The following is a 15,458-nucleotide window of genomic DNA, read 5'->3' on the forward strand; positions in this document are numbered from 1 at the left end:
ATTGAATGGCTGCACGATTAATCATACTTAAGAAAAGAAATGTTCACTTTATTAGGTTTAGGTCTTGCGTGCTATTAGTAGTTCCTGTAGAGCTAAAAGGAGAATTGAAAGAGTATTCTTTGGCGTTTGGTAGCTTTTACAAGTTGCGACTTAGTCTTGCACTCTCTTGATTGTTTGCTTGAAAATTTATATTGTTGGAATAGGGAATAAATACCCACACTTCATTTTTTCAATAATGGCACTTCATTCCTTATTTCTGCTTTTAAATTAGTTACAAAAAGTTGTTTTAATTCCAAAGATTTCACAATTAACCAATCAAGAAAATGGTCAATAAAGTATGAGTGCCATTATCAAAACAAACGAGTACGGATAATAGCAAATCCCTGTATATATATATATATATGCTACTGATATTGGCACTACCATGTTTTGATAATTGCACTAGCTCGTCTTGTCTTTTATTATTTAATGAGCTGTGAAATTTTTCTACAGCTTCCAAAAAGTAGTCGAATGCCGATTAATAAAGAAAAGACAAGGTGAGAGTTCAATTATCACAAAATGGTAGTGCCGGTATATACACACACACTGCTAGCGTCCATCGCGGAAGGCATTTCGGGGGCAACAAGGTAGACACCACTTGCCAGCTTTGCAAGCAAGGGAAAGAAGAGAATATGATCATCTGTTCTTCGCTTGCGCATGCTCCTCATGGATATAGAGATCCATTCTTTGGAGGCTTATTCACATACGCAAGCTGCATAATAAACTATTGGACGAGGAGATTTGGATAAGAAACAACTTGAAAAGTAAGGGGCCAGCCTCAACAGCATGAAAGCTTGCTTTCGGTGCTACTATATATCTATCATATGTGGTTTGAGCGAAAACATGTGTGTTCATGAAAAAAAGAGACATCCACAAGAGGGTTGTACTCCAAGTTATTCTTGAGAATGTTCAAGAAAGGCATCCTGCGTCACTCAAGAGGTCAAGTTCATGGGGCTTTCTCCATAAACATAGAGATCGAAGAAACTCAAGAACTTGAAATGCAAGCATTATACCAAGTAACTGTTGTAGTTATCGAGATGAAAGTGGAGAATTTGTGGAGTGAGTGGGACTCCCTTTTTATGCATTAAACGTCATAAAAGGTGCGCGCCTACAAACCACTTTCATCCTTCCCTTTCTTGAGATTGTATCCCTAGATAATTCGAACTTGTCCTATTCAAGATTATAATCCGTTCTTATAAATGAAATCTGGTCCAGTTCCAACTGATCCGTCTTACCCAAAAAAAAAAAAAAAAATTCTAAAAAAATTTGGGAAATGATATATTCTCCCCATTTTATTACATGGGCCACCCCTTTCTAGTGTAAAACAGCAGTCATAAATACACTAAAACGACCAGAAATTATATGGTCGGACACTGTATAAAAATGGTAGCCCAAAGAAGAAAAGGGGTGAATATTGAACCCCAAAATTTCTAGACGAAGGTACCAAATCAATCAGATACGTGAAAATTTATTAGGAAATGGTACATTCTTCTCCTTTTATTTTCCCTACGCCCCTCGTAGGGTAAAAAGAGTAGTCATGACTCGTAAGTCATAACTTATACACTTATTTGGTTTCTTGTTTTGAGGAGACTGTAAGAGTTTCAAATGCATGAGATCTCCTAGAGATCTCCCCGAAGCATGTTTGGTTGTCATTTACACTTTTGACCACTAGACAACTTCTAGACATCATTATTGGCTTTTATCCTAGGTAGCACCTACTTGGCGGAGATGTCCCCACCCCATAATCTTCTCCTCTTTTTTTACTAAAATGGAGAAATTTATTAGGAGAATTAGGAGAAATTCTTGTCTTATTCTTTTTCTCTCTTACTTTTCTCTTTTTCACCTATATTTTGATAATGACACCTTACATCTTCCGCTAATTTCCTCGCGCAACCAAACTCTACTCGCAAATCTCCCTCCTAATATTCTCTCCATCTTTCATTCTTATCTAATTCTCTTTTACTTAGGTTTCTCCTATTCTCTCAGCTATCTATAAGCAACTAAACAGAGCATTACATGGCTGGTCCAGGGAAGTAAAGAGGGTGCATATATGACGCCCCTAATCTATTTGTAGAATCCCAATAATCTACATCATCCGCACCAGAGGACAATGCACTGCCCAATAAAGCGAAGGGAATTGATATATACACCCCCTTCCATCTTTATTGGGACAGCCCCCTCCAGTGTAAAAGAGTAATCATAATTCATAAATACTCTACAGGGATGTTGCATGTAAGAAAAGGGGGAGAATATATCACTTCTCTCAATGCGCCCTAGAAAACAGAGCCGGAACTGTACTATGAAGTACGATATAATTTATATGATTGTACTAGTCTGACTGGAAATTAAAATAAGAGGTGACTTATATCGGCACTTCAATGCTTTGATAATAGCACTACTTTGTTTTAAACTTCTTTAACGCGTACAAGGTTAGCTATATGGCTTAATAATAGTCTATATCGAAATGAAAGAGAAAAATAGATTTTCAGTCACAAATAAAAAATTTAGGGCCAATTGGAACCGTAGGGAATAGTACCGCCCTAAAAATTGTGGTGGGATACCCTATGTCATAAAAAAAACAAAAATAAAAGATGTTCTAATAGGGGTGCAATCGGGTCGGGCTCAACCCGAAAAAGTAGTCAGGTCAGGTTGGGTTTTCCAAACCCTGGTCGAGTTCGGGTCTGGTTCAGGTTGAGGGCTTGGGGAACTAGACCCGTGTGAAAGCTGCCATTTTTTTAAGTTTCTAGTAAGCCTGGTTCGGGTTGGGTCGGGTTCGGATTGGGTTCCCCGGGTTGGGTCGAGTTGAACCTCATCAGGTTGGAACTCAGGGCGGGTCAGGTTCGGTCTGAGTAAATGGTTCGTCAGGTTGGCCTCAATCCAACCCAACGTGACACGAGTTGCACCCTACGTTCCGGTTAACTTTCTTGAGATTGACTAATGGGAGTGCTAGCTGGTAAAAGCAAGGGTGCCCTTCAGTTTATCATTTCTCCTATTTAATTTAATTTTATTGCCTTTTTAATTTAATTAATTACTAAATTAGATGTGGCGTTAGGCACGAAAGTGAAACCATAGGTTTGATCCTAGTTTGCCCAACAAAAAAATAATTAAGCAACTGAAAATTTTTAGCACCCATGATTTTGATATTCCCTCCTCTTTTAAATTCAAACTTTACATAATGTTCGTTGAGAGCTTGTTAATTTTTGCTAAACCATGCAAGTTATTGTATTTTTGTGTGGGGGTATTCGAAACTGAAGGGCGCCCTTGCAGAAATGGGCTGAAAGGGCGCCCCCATTGTGCAATTAATATTTATTAAGAGGTTAATCAGAATCTTGTTGATCTTTAGTAGTTTCCATTCAGCGTGCATCGACGTTAATCGAGTTTTTTACATTATGTTCTATTGACATTAAAAACCATCACTTTGGCCCTACGCCATTTAAAAGTTCTTTTGTCTAAAAAGTCATTCGAGCCCAATGAATAAGTGGTGTTCCCATCTTCTCAATTTCCTGAAATCTAATTTTACAAGACAAATGGATTAACCCTAGAATTGAATATTGGACTTTTTATTTCACAAATTGGCACGCCAGTGCAACCAACACAAATCACACACTCGCACTAACGGACCATTCAACCCGGGCAATCATCCCCGCATCAATATATACTATTGATTTTCCCTCTACCATGTTTTGATAATGAGACGAACTCACCTCAGCTTTCCAAAACGCTCTCAGAGACCAACTAAAATAGAAAATTAAAGGTGAGTTCGTCCCATTATCATAACATATGGCAGTGCAAATATCACCAGACTACGCATGTGTGAATCAACCCAAAGGTTTTCTTCTTCTTGTTTTTTAAAGAAAAGAAGAAGATTATAGTTTTGTCTATTGAACAAATCAGTTTATAGTTTAAAAGAAGCTCCAAGGTGTAGGTCTAAGCATTTTGATTTCCATGCATCCAAGACATCCCAGATTGAGTTAAGGGCAATAACCAGATCAAAGGTTTGCATATGCCACAATTTCTATAGCTTGAACATGGCCTTGCTATTTTTTCTTATATAAAAATACATTTATTCTCATGGTCCAACTTTCTTGGGTGAAAAATACATTTATTCCCGTGGTCCCAAGGTGACCTTGGACCATATGATCTGGATTTATTGTCCATAGTTTTATGTAATCTAAATGCCCTTACTTTTAAATATTATTTCAAAATCCCATAAGTCTCCCAGAACTATGATATGCCCTACAAATTACCAAAATAGTCCCATCTCTAGTCCTTTGCTTGGTGGGGGTGAGATATGCAGGGATGGTGGGAATTCCTGGATCCTGCATATGTGTTGTTTGGTTGGGGTAAGATAATTGGGATATGGTTTGATACTCTGTCCAATGGAAGTCATATATTTTTGGAAAACTTTGGATTGGAAAAATATTTCTAAAAGTTCCTACTTTGTCCCGTTTTCGTAGCAACCCTCTTAAGATGATATCCCTCTAAATTAACCATAATCATATCATTTCCCTGGTAATTGCGAAAAGGATATTTTTCTCAAGAAAAATTTTTCCAACAGAATTTTTTTTCTTGCAATCCAAACAAGGCAGTAAAACTAAGGGCCAATAAGTTAAATAATTATGATAACTATGTATATGGTGGGCAGAACCTTGGCGTGGCACATTGTGAAATGAAAGCAATGGTGTACTCATCCTTTGTGAAATGAAAGCAATGGTCCACCCACCATTGGTGTGACACACATATGAATTAAGGCCTGTTTGTTTTGGATTTTAAGAACCGATTGCCAGAGTCCAAAACCGACTATTGGACTCAAAGTCCCACATTTACACACCTTTTAAAAGGTGAAATCAGAAAACTTGTATGCTATAAAATGCCCGTTTGGGTGCTTTCGGAGTACCAAATGTACAAAAACGATACATGGGAAGCAACACCTCAAGTAAAAGGAGTCTCAATCTTTCATTAACTCTTGAGCTCGCCAAGTTAGAAAGAAAACTTGAAGAGAGTCAAACATTTAATTCAGGGAGTTTATAACAGTGATGGGTAGTAGTAGCTAGGCCTGTAAATGGAAATTTTGTATGCTGGAAAAGGGGTTTTTTAGTTAAAAAGGGAACTGATGGAACATTGACAGATACAGGGCTAGATTAGTGACTTGATCTTGATTTTCATGTTAAATCTAACAAAAAACTGATGAAGATGCAAAAGCAAAGAAGGAGATTCTGTATGGGAGTCTTTAGCTGCATTTCCAATCAATCAATTAATATAACATCCAACAAGGGTTTTGATCACTTCTAACATAAATGTCCAGTCCAAAACAAAAAAAATTCTTAAATGGAAGTAATAGGGAAGAAAAAGTGTTTTTCAATATAGGTAAAAGCTAGATTCCATGTTTGGATAGCAGGAAAAACATTTCTCGTGAAAAGATTTTTCCTACCAACACTTGTCTGCACAAGTGAAGAGGGTAATGATGTACTTATGGCTTATTTAGAAGGAAGATCATTATAATTTGAAACTTCTAAAAACCTCTCAATCCCTTTGGCAGACCCATCTTTCTAAGGGCGTGTTCGGCAACGATTCTCATTCTCCCTTCTGGAAGAGCGGACCAAACGGGCAGAAAAAGGAGAATGAAAATCGCCCTAATGAATCCGGCTTCAAAAAAGAAAAAAAGGAAAAATAACTCATCAGTGACACTATAAATAGTTTCACACATGCAGAAACAGGAGGATAAGAATCGCGGATTCGAATCAGGCTTCAAAAAGAAGGGAAAAAACTCATCAGTGACACTATAAATAGTTTCAAAAAAACTCGTACTGGTGCATACAGTTTCAGTCTTATAGTTTGGTGCTAGGCTTTCATCATCTTTTTTCCCTTTCTTTTGAATCTGCTTTGCCTTTATTTACATGGTAACATAATAACGTAGTAGTTGTAAGAGTACTTAGCTATTCACACGTTACAAGGATAGTAGACGCAGGTCGTGCATTTAACTAATCCCAATCTGCATCGAAAAACCCCGCATCTTTCATCTCAGAGTAGAAAACATTCTCCAAATGCAAGTCTTCCTCCTAAATCACGCATAAAAAAAACCAAACATCACTGTTAGAGGCCATCAAAATCTAAAAAAAATTAAAAGCAGAGAATCATATATAACCATTTCAAAAAAAAAAACGCAGGGAATCATATATAATCCAGTCAGTTTGAAAAGAAACATCTAGTACAGCAAGATAGAGTTTTTAGAAGGAGCCAGACTGTCAAGTACCGCGAAAGTGGTACCACCCTTGATATTTGATCCACCAGCAGCCCACTTTTTAAGAGGCTCCTGTTGGATCAAATATTGAAGGTGGTACGTTTTGCGTACCACCTTTACGGGACTTCTTCACAGTCGGCCACCATATAATTTCTCTAGCAAAACAACAGAACGTATTTTCATGACAATTAGATTGGTTAAACCATTTTTTTTTAAACAGACAACTAGAATGGTTAAAATTTAGCTGCGTCAGTGTGGAAAGGGTTTCCCGCAGATTTCATCTTAATTAATGATGACAATGACGCATCTGAGCTCTCACCAAATATTTATTTTGAACTTCAGAAAAAAAAATTTAGCTAGAACAGCATATTTTTTGAGAAGATTGGTTTACAATTTTTAAATGATATAACATTTTTACAGGCACCCTTGCAAAAAAAAAAAGTGGGGGCAAAGGGCGCCCCTATTGTTCAAATTCCATTTAAGATGGCACGGAAAATTATGATATGTCTTTAATGGAATTTGACCAATAGGGTCGCCCTTTGTCCCTTTTTTTGCAAGGGCGCCTGTGAATCCAGAATCCAGCATTCCTCACACACACACACACACACACACACACATATATATATATATATACTTGTGACTTTGTTCAGGTCTAATTTTTATACCTGCGTCTGTTACCAACTCAACCCAATATATCAACCTGAATTACTGAATGTAGATTTTGATTAGAGAAAGAAATTGCGGGTGAATAACAGTTTTAAAGATTGGACTGAAATTCTGGTTGGATAGGGTTAGGTTTCGGTTGGGTTCATTGGATTGCAGGTTGGGTTCACGACAAACCAAACCTGACACGTATCCAGAAAATTACTTTCCAGGGACACTTCAGTCATTCTAGGAGAGGTGTCAGAGACTCAAGACAAGGGGTAGCTGCATTTTTTCCAATCACGGAACCATATCATTTTTTGTACTAAAGAATATTAGATAAGATGCAAATCCAAAGTAGCTGGGAGAGGAAGCTAACCTCAAAAAAATCTGCCAGAAATATTACATACAGAAAAGGAAGATACAGAGAGTGGTAGCAGATAGTTGTAAGATTGTACAACCTGTAAATAAAAAAGGAAACATTTAGAAATACTGAGAAGTAGAGTTTCTTAAAAACTCAAGCCAAAATGATGTTTTGTAAAAGAACTTGAATTAGATACCAGAAGCCGAATCCAGCTCCATTTCCTATGAGCACACATGCAAATAAAGCTATTGCATTCAATAAGAACATCATGCAGATGTAGTTGTAAAATGCAGGTCTTGCTGCACAGAAGCAAAAAAAAAATGAAAATATCAAGTTAATCAGAACAGATATCTAGACAGTATTAGCTGATTACAACCAAGGATTTAAATTTCGGTTTCAGTTTTGGAAATACCGGCCGAAATTTGGGACTCTGGCAAAAATTTCGGTTTCAAGTGATTTCAATTTTGGACTTGACTGAAATCCGAAATTTCGGCCGAAATTTAAAACCATGATTACAACAGAGTTTAGACATGAATTACCAGGCAGCTTATCTCGCCATCTCGTATGGTGCATGAAAAAGATGATGCCATAGACTGCAGTAAGCAATAGCTTGTGGACAACCCACAAGCCCCACTTAATCCTATTTGTTTCATCATCATCTATGAACAATGGGACCCCAAAACCAAACAAATAGATTGCCTGAAAAAGCCACGATTAAGTATAGATCAAAGTCATTTAAGTACGAGAACAAATGTATAAGCACTGGAAAAGGGTAAAACAAACTGACTATTATTTGATCAATGCAAGTTTGATGAGAAGCATTAAAACTAAACAACTGAGAAAATATACACTTGGCTATTCCACAACTTGCAGCCAAGGTCTAAAATTTCAGTTTCGGTTTCGGAAATAGCCGAAATCGAAATTTCGGAAAAAAAGAAGAAGCAAATTTCATTATTGTGATTTGTGCCGAAATTTCAGTCGAAATTAAGGAAAAATTTTAAAAATTAGACTTTACCAAAATTTCGGATTTAGGTGGTTTCGGTGTCGGTCCCAACCGAAATCCAAAATTTAAAACCATGCTTGCAGCATACTGCCTCATGATACCAATGCAAACAGTCTGCAAATGCATCTAAAATTGATATGGGTTAGTACAGCACCCAAGCCACATGGATGAAAAGCAAAGGGCAATTCACTTAGGATGCCAGCTAAATTATAGCAAATAGTTGTAGGGCCTCTTTGGATACCTCTAAAAGGGAAATATTATCAACATTCATGTTTTGATGATGGAAATCCATACATTATAAACCAGTTTTCTGATTGGATATTGGGAACATTTTGGGAATTGAAGAGTACCTGACAGCCGAAATTTGAGTCGTACTTGGGTTTTCTCTCATGAACACATCCATTCCAATCTTTTGTTTACTTTGATGGAGATGGACAAGACAAATGAAGAAGGTAAATGGAAGATACAGCAGCCCTTACCTCAATCCAAAAAGGTGAACTACTTGACAGGATATTGGAGTTGCAACTAGTGTTGATACCACAACTTTAGAAGAACGGAAAGTCACCTGTGTCTAAGGAGAGTTGGAAGCAAAGAGAATAAAATTACCAGACAAAAGACAAAGGGATCGGTGACACCTGCGTTCAAGTAGAGGAGTTGGCCTGAAGGAGGTAATGTTGAGGTTGTAGAAGGGAACTATCACTCAATCAGATTTCAGGAGAGGAGATTGATGAATGGATGAAGATTCTTAAATCTTGCCACATTGATAAAGCAAAGGCAGACCAATGGTGCGTGGAAGAGATGATGGGATGGGCTTCGAAGCATAGAAATATCAGATTCAAAACAGAGTTGCGAAATCTTAGTAAGGATGAAATTATCTTATGGATGGCGTCGAATGATCAGGCTACCAGGATAAGGAGGATGGCAGGTGTAGCTTTGGGAGATAACTTGAAATGCTGGACCCTTTGAACCCTGCCAGAGCTTTCACCGTTGACTTCGCCCAAACATTCTGGTAGGGTCCTGAATGTTCCAGCCTGGCAAAGATGCAACAAGATTCAAGGTGCCACAGCCACCGTTGGATCTGCTTCTGACGGATCAAAATTTGTCAAGTAGATCCATGTCATTGATTTAAATTTGAGCAATGCATCATCTCCCCCTCTATCATTTAAATCGAGAATTGATGTTAATGGGGTAAGAAACTATAAAATAAGCTCGGTGCATAGTGCCTATAAAATGTTGGCCAAGGTCTTAGCTGAAGGGTAAGAAACTATCCATGAGGTTATATCTTCATATCAAGGTGCTTTTATGAAAGGCAAACAAATTGTGTACTAGGGCTTACTTACAAAATAGATACGGATAAAGAGCATGGTTGCGTGGAATGGGACTCTAGACTTTGTGCAAAAGATGGTTTTTGGGGATCATTTCAAAAAATAAGATGAGTTTTGGGGAGAGATGGAGAAATTGGATTAAGGCATGTTTATCATCGTCAAAATTCTTTATCATACTTGATGGGTCCCCCATGGATTTTTTGGAAGCTATAGGGGTATTTGTCGAGGTGAATCATTAATATCCCGTTATTTGTTCATTATGGCGGTGGATAAACTTAGGATTCTAATATAAAGGGCAGAAGAAAAAGTTTAGTTGGAGGAATCAAAGCCAGTAAACACTCCCCTACAATCTCACATCTCCAATTTATGGATGACGTTCTAACCTTTATGAAGAAAGATGAAGAGGAAGTAAAAAATCTAAAAAGAAATTTTATGTGGTTTGAGGTGGTATCGGGTTTGAAAATCAACTTTAGGAGAAGTATGATAATGGGAGTGAATCTGCAAGATGCAGAAGAAATACAATATCTCGATAATATCATCAGACGTAATAAACAAAAGTTACCCGTTACACACCTTCGTTTACCTGTTGGTGTAGAGATGTCAGTTCCGGCCCTTTAGGACCCGATAATTGAAAGAATAGAATGAAAGATCCCTACGTGGAAGAAGAAACATATTTCTGTTGGGACAAGAATCATTCTCATTAAGTGGCCTTAGCGAAAATAATGATTTGCTTTATGTTGTTACTATCAGAGGTAGCTACAATGCGATTTTCTTTGGGAAGGATGGGAAACAAATAAAAGAATCAAGCACATTCTGAAAAGGAAGCGACTATGCATATCAAAGAGACAAGGTAGACTTGGAATTCAAAAGATTAGATTGAGGAATAAATCACTCCTAGGAAAATGCCTATGGAGATATGGAGAAGAACAAAGATTTCTTATGGGACACAATAATTGGGAATAAATATATGAGGAAATGGAGGAATTGGGAGAGTAGAAACCGACCTAGAGGTAAAGGCTTGGTTGCATGGGGCCCTTTTGTGGTTTAAGGTCCCTCTATAAGTCTAGAGTTATATTTAGAGTAGGAATGGAGGAGGATAGTTGGTTTTGCGAGGATCTGTGGTTAAGAGAGTTAACGTTATGCCATGCACACACACACACACATATATATATATATATGAGGAAAATGATTGTGAGCTTGAAGCTCATATACCTTATATGAGCTTGAGGGCCCAAACACATGGGTCCCACATTTTTTGTGGTGATCCAAGCCATTCATTTGCAAGGCCCCATCCTAGATAGGGTGTGTACCAAAAATCAGCTCCATTGGATCATCCTAACCCCTCCAAAAGCGGAGGGCAAAAATGGGCAGATTTGTGGCAAACGATGTCTGTCCATTTTGCCCTCCACTTTTGGATGGGTTAGGATGATCCTATGGAGCTAATTTTTTGTACACACCCTATCTATGTAAGGGTCTTTCAAATGAATGCTTTGGATCATCCTAACAATGTGGGCCCACATGTGTTTGGGCCCTCAAGCTCATATAAGCTATATAAGCTTGGTGCGCTCGAGCGCACCAACAGTTTCCTCTCTCTCTCTCTCTCTCTATATATATATATATATATATATATATATATATATATATATATATATATATCTTTTAGCAACTGATGGAGAGGTGAGGTTTTGTGGCTATATTGATAGAAGGGGAGATGGGTCTATTGATTGGCTCATGAAACTTAGGAGAAACCTTAAACAAGAGGAAAATGACAGCCTATCAATCCTTCTAGGGCACCTTAGCAACACCTATCTTCTTGTCAAGAACTCGACAGGATGATTGATTCCAAATGTTCAAGGGGCTTTTTCGATCTGATCTTTTTATCACAATATATTTGGGTGTGTGGGGGTGGGCAACAAGGCTCCTAATGCAAAACTTTGAAGGAGTATTGCGCACCCTAGAGTAGTTGCTTTATAATGGGCGGTTCAGACAAAAATAATCAACAGCTGTGATAGGCCTCCAAAGAAGAAGATTTCGTCCTGCTAGTAGGTGTGTGCGCTTTGCACAAGGGAGGAAACTCTTGATCACCTAATGTTACATGGCCCTTCCTCGTAAAAAATATGGCACACTATTTTAAAATGCTTTCGTATAGATTAGGAGTTTCCAAACTCAATCAAAGAATTATACTTGATTGGGGGTGTAGCACTTTTGGTCATGCGAGAAAATTCTTTGGTCCATTGTCCCTTTTGGTACATTCGGAAGCAACAGAAACAATCGTATCTGTAAGGACATGTGTAGGAATTTGGGTAGATAATCATAGATACTAAGATCGCTATTATTGTTTGGACAGTAAGTAGAAGAAAGACATTTGCCTATCCCCCACAAGAATAGGAATTCAAGAAATGTTACCACTCTTCTTCTCTCAAGATTGGACAAAACTTCATTTCGATGGGAGTTCCATTAGTAAGCCAAGTCGAGCCGGGGTGGGGGTAGTGTTCCAGGTAGTGCGCCAAGATTCTAATGGTCGATTATCGAAGGTGTTTTCCGAACCCGCGCATGCATGCACGCGCACACACACACACACGACAGCCTCTGAAAAAATCAGTTGTCTCTGGATAAAATATCAAGGGTGGTACCCCATTACACGCACGAATGTGCGAGCACCATATAAAAACTATACAATATACACACAACACACATACATATATACATGTGGGTGAGTGTTGGGTGGAAGCCCATTTCAAGGGTGACAGCCTCTGAAAAAATCAGTTGTCTCTGGATCAAATATCAAGGGTGGCACCCCATTACACGCACGAACGTGCGAACACCATATAAAAACCATACAGTATACACACAACACACATACATATATACATGTGGGTGAGCGTTGGGTAGAGGATGGGGTGGCCAGAAGAGCATGAAAGACTGAAGGAATCATTGTGAAGGCAGTTGGGAGTATGTGCAGGAGGAGATAAAAAAACAAGTGTTAATAATGCATTCGGGTAGAAGATTCCTGCTACTACACAACAATTGATTTATTATATAGTTGGCATTTGGCAATATGAGATATGAAGTTCAAAAGAGAAAACACGGGCAGTAGCTTGGACTAAAGATTTCTGCTACTAAGGCATAATGGCAGGATTAGGCTTCTGATAAGAGACAATGGACAAGGAAAAGTTTGATAGTGTTGATACCATCAACAACATTAAAGACAAATTCAAAATTAGATTTGGGGGTTACAAAGACAATATTCTCAAATTAAATATATTTGCTCTACCTCGCTATAATAAACTAGTATAATGCATTAGCAAATTGATTCATATAACCGACAAAGTCATACTTTATCTTATACTTGACAAAACCAGAGTACAAAATGTTTTTGCAGCCAATAGGAAAGAATACCTTAAGAAGAAGATCAGCACCAAGAATGATACCCGAGATAACAAATGTCCGTGTTAAAGCTTCCAATCCGCTGGCATGGTTTCCTTGAAGTAAAAAGGCAAGCAAGCTAATTTCTAAAAATAGCATTCCAGATGCTGTAAACAGTGATAAAATATTCCATGCCAATTCCTTCCCAGGAGTGCACTGCCATGCCTGTGCTCAACATAATAAGATAGCAATTAAAATTGACATACACCGAAACCAAGAATAAATATCATTCAGGTCTCATTTAAAATCAATTATTAGGCTCAAATTTAGGTTTAATTTTGCGTCCAATAATTGTCATTGGACTCACAATCGGTAGTCATAATCTCAAATAAACAGGGCCTTAGTTACTTAACAAAATTCCCACTTTTTCATTCTAGTTATTGACAAAACCCTAGAAATGCAAGCACATGTAATAAAAGAGAGTGACATACCTGAAGAAGGGACCAAGCGAGATTCAAAACACTTACGAGCCAGAGAAGCCCGTAGTAAGAAATCATGATATAAGAGCGGCCATGAGCGAGCTTGGTGAAGCTCTTCCTAGCATGTGAGAGCAAGAACACGACGAAGAGAAATGAGGGAATGATGAGAGCGATGTTGTACCACAAACCGTGGCAATCGAGAAGCCATGAGAAGAAGAATTTCGAATCTAGATATCTTTCTTCTGAGTAAAAATCTGATGTAGGAGAAAGGGGAAGGGTAATATCCCCGATTTCTTCTAGAATTCTCATCTTCTCTGCGCGATCGATAAATGCATCACGTAAACCCTAAATCCAAGGGGACAGATGTGTTCGGATCTTATGCAGAGATGAAAACACGAAATCAACGAAGTAAAACACTAGGTTGGATTTGAGTCCTGATCACTAACCCTAACCCTTAGCTTAAAAAAACGAGGGCTTTTGATAATATTTGGCGGGATATGATAAATTCGCACCCCATGTAGGATTATTCGCATCCCTTGTAACGTGATTTGACGTCAACGAAGCAAAACCCTAGGTTGGATCTGATCACTACCCCTAACCCTTTAGCTTGGATTTGAGTCTAACGTGTACTCAATCGGATACGGGATTTATGTGAAAAAGTAGGGGCGTTGGTTTTTTCACCCCCCTTTAGGATTATGCGCTCCACTGGTCACGTGATTTGACGTCAAAAACGTTAAAGTCTGCCACAATTCACCTGACAAGGGGCGCATAATCCTACAGGGGGGAGAAAAAATATCTCCGAGTATAAGAGTTTAGTCATAATAAATACGCAAATGTAGACCTTTATGGCAATGGTTCGGTTTCGATTCGGTTTGACCCCCAAACCGAACCAAACCGAAATTTGAATCGCTTTGGTTCTACCAAACCAAAACCGAACCAAAACTGAATTTTCGGTTCGGTTTCGGTTCGGTTCCACCAATTTTGCCACCCTTTACTCATAATAATTGCAAATATTCGATTTCGGTTCGGTTTGATACCCAAACCGAACCAAACCGAAATTTGAATCGGTTTGGTTTAACCAAACCGAAACCGAATTTTCGGTTCGGTGTCGGCTCGGTTCCGGTTCGGCAAATTTTGCCACCCCTCTTTATCCTAGCAAATCTCTTACCTAATTATTCATAGAGGAGTCGTAGGAAGTGTCGTTACCAATATGAAGAGAGAAGAGATAAAGAGAGAGAAAGCATCCCATCCCCAGATTCTACTAGTAAAAACCCATGATTTTGCTAGTAATTAGAATATTTTGCTGACATGGCAAGAAAAAACCACACTAGTCGTTGATACAGGAGGCAACTATTTCAGTTTAATTACGCCCTCATCCTATAACAATTTTACCACTTTAATACGAAAGATTCTAAAACAACCAACTACCTTCATTTTATCAAATAATGACTACGCTTTCACCACCCCTCCTCACAAAATAAATAACTGTTTTTCAATTTATAAAATGAAAATTTTGCTCTTTTAATTTACTAAGGCCACCCCTCTTAGTAGTTTTATACGTATGGAAATGCCTTTCCATACGTATGGAAAGGCCAACACACCGAGGCAGTTGGCTCTTCGGCATAAAGTCACGGGTCTGCTCCCTGTTGATGAGTGTTTGAATCCCACTTCCGATTTACCTGATACACGTGGTGTGTGTGTATCCGTAGGGACTAGTCCTACTCCCGAAGGGGGTGGGGACATCCTACGTCATCAAAAAAATAAAAAAGGTCACAAAAATACCAAAGGGTGGCCCATGGCTAAAATAGGGGCCGCATTTATCACCAGCCATTAATTTTTGTTATTCTTCTTTTTTAAGATTGATCTCTCTGTATTTCCATCCTTTTTCTTCTTCTACTTCTTGTTTTTAAGATTTTTTTTTCATTTCTTTTTCTTCTTTTTCTCCTTCTCCTCCTTTTTATAACTAGTAATATACCCATCTCATGAAATATTACCAATT

At 38.2% G+C, this 15,458-nt stretch overlaps 1 protein-coding gene across 1 annotated transcript; it reads right to left on the reverse strand.

The window, feature by feature from the left end:
- Positions 1-5,786: 5,786 nt before the first annotated feature.
- Positions 5,787-14,021, reverse strand: LOC143846734 (protein CANDIDATE G-PROTEIN COUPLED RECEPTOR 2-like). Its single transcript, XM_077355262.1, has 6 exons — positions 13,472-14,021; positions 13,014-13,205; positions 7,826-7,985; positions 7,483-7,585; positions 7,302-7,383; positions 5,787-6,098 (listed from the first exon to the last, which is right to left on the reverse strand). Exons 1-6 carry the CDS (start codon positions 13,766-13,768, stop codon positions 6,021-6,023), a joined length of 912 nt encoding a protein of 303 aa, XP_077211377.1. The 5' UTR covers positions 13,769-14,021; the 3' UTR covers positions 5,787-6,020.
- Between the last annotated feature and the right edge of the window lie 1,437 nt (positions 14,022-15,458).

This window comes from Tasmannia lanceolata, unplaced genomic scaffold (genome assembly GCF_043159265.1).
Source record: "Tasmannia lanceolata isolate RefF3 unplaced genomic scaffold, GAP_Taslan_0.1 ptg000015l, whole genome shotgun sequence".
NCBI lineage: Eukaryota > Viridiplantae > Streptophyta > Magnoliopsida > Canellales > Winteraceae > Tasmannia > Tasmannia lanceolata.

Coding starts and splice junctions, on each gene's coding strand:
- LOC143846734 (XM_077355262.1), bottom strand. CDS start 13,768: ATGAGAATTCTAGAAGAAATCGGGGATATTACCCTTCCCCTTTCTCCT. Junction 13,206..13,471: donor TCGCTTGGTCCCTTCTTCAG/GTATGTCACTCT, acceptor TGTTGAGCACAG/GCATGGCAGTGCACTCCTGG. Junction 7,986..13,013: donor GTGCTGATCTTCTTCTTAAG/GTATTCTTTCCT, acceptor TGGCTTTTTCAG/GCAATCTATTTGTTTGGTTT.